This window comes from Achroia grisella, unplaced genomic scaffold (assembly GCF_030625045.1).
Source record: "Achroia grisella isolate CSIRO2021 unplaced genomic scaffold, CSIRO_AGI_Agris_v1 utg786, whole genome shotgun sequence".
NCBI classification, from domain to species: domain Eukaryota; kingdom Metazoa; phylum Arthropoda; class Insecta; order Lepidoptera; family Pyralidae; genus Achroia; species Achroia grisella.
The window spans coordinates 97,997-105,012 of record NW_026713025.1 but is presented as its reverse complement, the minus strand read 5'-3'; the positions used below and the strand labels follow the sequence as shown (position 1 = coordinate 105,012).

Genomic DNA, 7,016 nt, shown 5'->3' with positions numbered 1-7,016 from the left:
AGTTTAATCTATATATATATTGTTATATATCAACTCTATGTACTAGTAAAAGTATGTATTATAATAAAATAACAACTCATCCATTGCTGGACATAGGCCTCCCCCAAAGATCTCCACGACGATCGGTCCTGCGCTGCTCGCATCCAATGCCTTCCCGCGATCTTGACCAGATCGTCGGTCCACCTTGCTGGAGGCCTTCCCACGCTGCGTCTTCCGGTCCGTGGTCGCCACTCGAGGACTTTACTGCCCCAACGGCCATCTGTCCTACGAGCTATGTGCCCTGCCCATTGCCACTTAAAAGTCGCAATTCTTCGGGCTATGTCGGTCACTCTGGTTCTTCTGCGGATCTCCTCATTTCTGATTCGATCACGCTAAAATAACAACTATATAACATTAATTTAACTATGTGGTCAAGCCATAAACAGCGAGCGCGATGATGTCCCCGGGGAGACCCGGGGGCGCGGGGCGTCGGACAATATAGCTGCGGCCGGCTGCCGGCCGCACACAGCGACACACTGATTTTTAACGCCGTAACAACCGCACGCGCATCTTTAGTTTATTTTCATAGCGTTCCGTATTATTAATGTCGGGCTAAAGCGTTGTAATATAAAGTTCTAGTAATAAACGCATTGGAGAATCTATAACAGTCCACTCTTTCACTCCCTGACGCCTCCAAATTGGTCCTTCAACCACTACTTGGACGACTGGAATTTTATTGCGACGCAAGCAGCATCTACGGCGCACTGGCTTCTTTCAACGGCGCATTGGCTTCATTCAACTGCGCACTGGCTTCTTTCAACTGCGCACTTCAACGTTGCTGTTTAGTCTTCCGACCAGAATTCTACGGGTCTTACAACGCACTAAGAGAAGAACAAGAAGAGGATTACTTATATGGATAGTGCATAAAGACCGTGAGATCGTTCCATTATCTTATCTTTACACATCCATCCTCATATCATCTTCACTTTAACTTCTCCATTATCATAATCATTCCATCATAATTACCATTCATATAATTATCATTTTCATTACAAACCATAAAAGGTTATTGCCATTTACTTCATTAGTTATTTGCAGTCATAGTATATATATGCGTGATTCCATAGTGTACTGCGTAGTACTGCATAATAATGCGTAGATAGTGATTGATTAGCAAATCTTATTATTCTTTTAATCACACACAGTCATTTAACGAATTAATCACAATCAATATCATATTCATAACCATAATACGTGGCATTCTTTCATAAAATCATAACGTAATTAATAACATTATAACCTTAAAACAAATAATTGATCTTGCAACTTGTAAATAGTAGAAATGCAATTAATAACATTAGTCTGCGTTTAGTTGCTTCACTAATAACCAATAAGTATACAATATTTCTATTACTGTGTATTAATTTTTGTTTTTTTTTTTAGGTCGTTCGGTAGTTCGACTTTGTACTACTGTTTTTTAAAACTGCGAAGCGTGGTGCAGAAACATTAAACAGATTAGTATCGTTTCTATTTGCTACTTTATAAAAATAGTAATTTAAAACAATCACCTATAACAAAATAAAAATAATTATTCTTTTTTATTTCCTTTTATTTGCAATTCAACTTCATCATATAGTATTCATTCAACTCATCTTAATTAACGTTTACAATGTCAGAATCTAAATCAACACAACTAAATCAATTAATTAAAAGACGTGGAACATTTAAAAGTAAACTTACAAATTTTTGCAATTATATTAATATTTTAAAAGAAAGTTCCGCTGTTAGCAATGCAGCCATTCAATTTGAACTGCAATCGCGTATTGATAAAATGGAATTACTATATTCTGACTTTGATAATCTTCAGGGTGAGATCGAGGAACTCGCTGACGATCCTGATCAGAGGTATCAGGAACGAGACGTGTTCGAGAACCAGTATTACTCGGCTGTCGCGACTGCTAAAACCCTGTGCCAGTCATCATCAACTTCGTCACATTCCTCAAATCACGAGGTAAGCTCTCATGATGCTTGTGCGCACAAACACAATAGTTTCGTACGTCTTCCCAAGATACAGCTACCTTTTTACAATGGCAGTTACCAGCATTGGCTTGAATTCCGCGATACCTACATTTCTATAGTTCATTCCAGCACGGTCATTGACGACATAAACAAATTTCATTATCTTCGTGCTTGTTTGCAAGGCAGTGCAGCCCTTGTCATCAAAAGCTTAGATTTTAAGGCTGAGAATTATGCTGCCGCATGGGAATGTTGTGCAAGAGGTACGATAATAAACGCTTGCTTGTAAACAATCATGTTCACGCCCTTTTCAATGTAAATGCCATCAAAAAAGAGTCTAGTAAAGCCTTGCGTTACATAGTTGATGTCACAAATAAAAATCTTAAAGCTTTGGCTACGCTTGACCAACCTACAGAAAGTTGGGATACTTTAATAATTTATATGATGTCAACTAAATTAGATATTGTCACAAATAGGGAATGGGAGGAATACAGAAACAATCGCAACGATCCACCTACTCTAGATATTTTTTTAACCTTTTTAACTAACAGAGCAGATCTTTTGGAGACTTTGGAGGAGGCAAAAAATAACAGAGGTAATTCTGAATCTAATCATATTCACAAATCCAATAGCTTTATAATTTCTTCAGGTAAAAATAAATCATTTTCATGTCCATTATGCTTTCATGAGCACTATTTATTTAATTGTGATGCCTTCAGAAAGCTTCCTGTTGAGACGCGTATTGAAAAGGCTAAGACCTTCAAAATTTGCTTAAATTGCCTTCGGCCTGGTCACCACGAATCACGCTGTAAATTATCACATTGCAAATATTGCAAATCCAAACACAACACGCTTCTTCATCTCGATATTCATAATAAGCCTGTCGCACATGACAGCGTTGTGTTATCTGCTGAACCATCTCAGTCTTTAATTAACACAAACCATGTTTTGCTATCCACAGCTATGGTCAAGGTGCTCGACGGCCATGGAAAATCACATGCCGCTAGAGTCTTATTAGACAATGGAAGCACAGGAAACTTTGTCACAAAGGAATTTTGTGCCAAACTCAATCTTCTTACCAACGCTACGAATTCAAAAGTAACAGGCATCAATCAACAGGTATCCACGAGTTCATTGTCATGCTCTCTTACATTGGAGTCTTATTGTGGTGTCTACGGGACGGATATCAATTGTTTCGTTTTACCTAACATCACTGCCTTACTTCCAAATACATATATAGATGTGCATAACTTAGAAATACCGCCTGGGGTTTGCTTAGCCGATCCAAATTTCAACGTGCCGTCATCCATTGATATCCTTGTAGGTGCGGACGTCTTCTGGAATGTGATCGGTACAAATCGTATCCAACTAGGCAAGCACAAGCCAACTCTTTTTGAAACCAAACTCGGTTGGTTGGTTTCTGGTAGCATTTTTCAACCTAGTCCCAAACAACATATATGTATGTTTTCAAACGACCATACCGACTTAACCCGATTTTGGGAACTAGATACAATTACATCAAATTATGAGTTCACTCCAGAAGAACAGGCATGTGAACGTGATTTTATAAATTCTACACAGCGTAACATAGATGGACGGTTTGTAGTTTATATGCCGCTCAGGGAGCCTCCTGACGTTTTAGGCAATTCATATAATGCTGCAAAAAATAGATTTCTTTCCCTTGAGCGTCGCTTAGAAAGAGACGTACATTTGAAACGTCTATATATAGAATTTATAAATGAATATGCCAATCTGGGACATTTGAATGAAGATACATGTAGTAGTAATAAAAACACAATTCAATGCTACTTGCCACATCATGGCGTTCTTAAAACTAGTACAACCACACAACTACGTGTTGTATTTGATGGTTCTGCCCCTACGTCCTCAGGCAAGTCTCTTAATGACATACAACGCGTAGGTCCTACTGTGCAGGACGATTTATTAGCTATATTATTACGCTTTCGACAACATAAATTTGTTGTGTCAGCCGACATTGAAAAAATGTATCGGCAGATATTATTACATGAATCACAACGTCCATTACAAAAAATATTATGGAGGTTCGATCCCTCCCACCCAATTAAATCATATACCCTAAATACACTTACTTACGGCACGGCATCAGCGCCGTTTCTAGCCACTAGATGTCTCACACAATTAGGTCATGAGTCCAGTGATTCTCAAGTAAAACGCGCTATTTGTCATGATTTTTATGTTGACGACTTTTTGTCAGGTCATGATACAATTGAAGGCTGTATATCATTATGTCAAGGTGTTATTGATACACTTCATTCAGCCAAATTTAATTTAAGAAAGTGGCATTCAAATAATTTATTTATTTTAAATAGTATAAACCAAAATAATGAGATATCTGGTAGCGTAGATCTTAGTGCAAAAGAATGTGCAAAAACATTAGGTATTTATTGGAAGTGTTCAACTGATTATTTATCATTTTCTATTAATATTACACCGCAAGATAAAGTAACAAAGAGATTTATTTTGTCTACAATTTCGCAAGTGTTTGATCCTCTAGGTTTAGTATCACCATGCATTGTTGAAGCAAAAATATTAATGCAAAAATTGTGGATACATAAATGCTCTTGGGATGAAAGGGTCCCAAAAGACATAGAAATTATTTGGTCAGAGTTTATACAGTTTCTACCACAGTTAAATAAACTTGAAATTCCTAGGTGCATTAAAAACGACAAAACAAATAAAACAGAAATACATATATTTACAGATGCTTCGGAGAAGGCATATGGTACATGCATATACGTAAGAAGTATAGCTAGCGATGAATCAATTGATGTCCGTCTTTTGGCTTCCAAAAATAAGATAGCTCCAATTAAAACCACCACAATTCCACGACTTGAACTATGTGGCGCGCTCTTAGGAGCACGACTATTCATGAAGGTAATGACGTCGGTTACTCTTGAATTTAGTCGTAGTGTATTTTGGACTGATTCTACCATCGTCTTAGGCTGGCTCTCTTCTCCACCAAACCATCTTAAACCATTCGTACGTCACCGAGTTTTAGAAATACAAGAAAATTGTCATTATTGGCGGTATGTACCTACTAAATCAAACCCGGCAGATTTAGTGTCTCGAGGTGTTAGAGCAGATTTATTAGGTAATTCTTCGTTGTGGTGGACAGGCCCTGCCTTTTTAAAATTAGATTCCTCTCAATGGCCAACTAATCCAAATAAATACACTTCCAATTTACCAGAAACAATTCAAACATTCCATATTAATAACAAGCTATCAATAAATAATAATAACACCAATTTAATTTCATCACTAATAAATAAATTTTCATCGCTTACAAAATTACAACGTGTACTTGCATTTGTCTTAAGGTTCATTAATAACTGCCATAAAAATGCAAGTAAATTACACAATAACTTGTCATTATTAGAATTAAATAATGCCACAAATGTTCTATTACGTACAGCTCAGCAGGATTCATTCCCTGAGGAACGTGAGTTACTATTACTCAATAAGCATTTACCCCATAAAAATAGACTTCTGTCATTGACACCGTTTGTTGGTTCTGACTACCTCATCCGCGTGGGTGGCAGGCTTAGTGATTCTCACTACGACTACAACGTCAAACATCCTATCCTTCTATCAGGTAAACATCGCTTATGTGAATTAATATTCGAAATGCTTCATAAAAAACACATGCACTCTGGTCCACAATTACTACTAGCCACCGCCAGACATAATTATTGGCCAATAGGCGGCACTATTTTAGCGAAACGTATAGTTCGTTCATGTGTTAGGTGCAGTAGATTCAAGGGGAAGACTGTCCAGCCCTTGATGGGTAACCTACCAGAAAAACGAGTCCATTTAGAATTTCCCTTCTTAGAAACAGGTGTCGATTATGCTGGACCAATGCTGATAGCTGACCGCAAAGGTAGAGGCTGTAAACTTATAAAATCATATATTTGTGTGTTTGTGTGTCTAGCCACAAAGGCCGTGCATCTGGAGCTTGTTTCTGATTTAACCAAAGAAGCTTTTATTGCAGCACTACACAGGTTTATAGCACGTCGAGGTAAGCCGCAGACGCTGTTCTCGGACAACGGCACGACCTTTGTTGGAACTTTCCATGAGCTCTCCAAACTTCTCACACAATCATCCTTGACTTCGGGTTTAGCTGAAATAGGTATCAACTTTTCATTCATACCTGCCTACACTCCTCACTTCGGTGGTTTATGGGAGTCACTCGTGCGATCCGTAAAACATCATCTTAGGCGCGTTTTGGACATGACTCACTTAAACTATGAAGAAATGGCTACTCTTCTTATTCAAATAGAAGCCATCCTAAATTCTCGCCCCCTCACACCTCTATCTGATAATCCATCCGACTTATATCCCCTTACTCCTGCTCACTTCCTTGTTGGACGATCTCTGATCTGTTTGCCACATCCTGATATCGTCAATCGCCGAGCTAGCTCTCTTCAGCGTTTCCAACGCATCGAGCTACTCAAGCAACACTTCTGGAGTCGATTTTCTAATGAGTATGTTGTATGGCTCCAACAGAAAACCAAATGGCACCGGTCCTATGGCGAGCTGAAAGAGGGAATGTTCGTCGTTATCAAGGAGAAGACGTCTGCCCCCTTGATGTGGCTTCTGGGACGCGTTGTACGTGTCCTGCCTGGAAGAGACGGCGTAGCAAGGGTTGCAGACATCCAAACGAAGAGGGGTGTCATTCGCCGGGCATACAATACCATATGCCCCCTGCCTGTCAAGAGCTTTGAACTTGGCACTTCAACGCGGGGAGTCTATGGTCAAGCCATAAACAGCGAGCGCGATGATGTCCCCCGGGAGACCCGGGGGCGCGGGGCGTCGGACAATATAGCTGCGGCCGGCTGCCGGCCGCACACAGCGACACACTGATTTTTAACGCCGTAACAACCGCACGCGCATCTTTAGTTTATTTTCATAGCGTTCCGTATTATTAATGTCGGGCTAAAGCGTTGTAATATAAAGTTCTAGTAATAAACGCATTGGAGAAT

General features: G+C 39.2%; 1 protein-coding gene across 3 annotated transcripts; it reads left to right on the top strand.

The window, feature by feature from the left end:
• Positions 1-1,567: 1,567 nt before the first annotated feature.
• LOC131851582 (uncharacterized) lies at positions 1,568-6,811 on the top strand. Of its 3 annotated transcripts, XM_059202093.1 has the most exons (3): positions 1,568-1,990; positions 2,547-3,100; positions 6,541-6,811. In XM_059202093.1, exons 1-3 carry the CDS (start codon positions 1,770-1,772, stop codon positions 6,756-6,758), a joined length of 993 nt encoding a protein of 330 aa, XP_059058076.1. In that variant the 5' UTR covers positions 1,568-1,769; the 3' UTR covers positions 6,759-6,811. The 3 variants fall into 3 exon arrangements, 1 of the variants encoding a protein (XP_059058076.1); XR_009357893.1 differs by lacking the exon at positions 6,541-6,811 and having other exon boundaries at positions 1,901-1,990; positions 2,957-3,045; XR_009357892.1 differs by lacking the exon at positions 6,541-6,811 and having other exon boundaries at positions 1,903-1,990; positions 2,472-2,639.
• Positions 6,812-7,016: the final 205 nt, after the last annotated feature.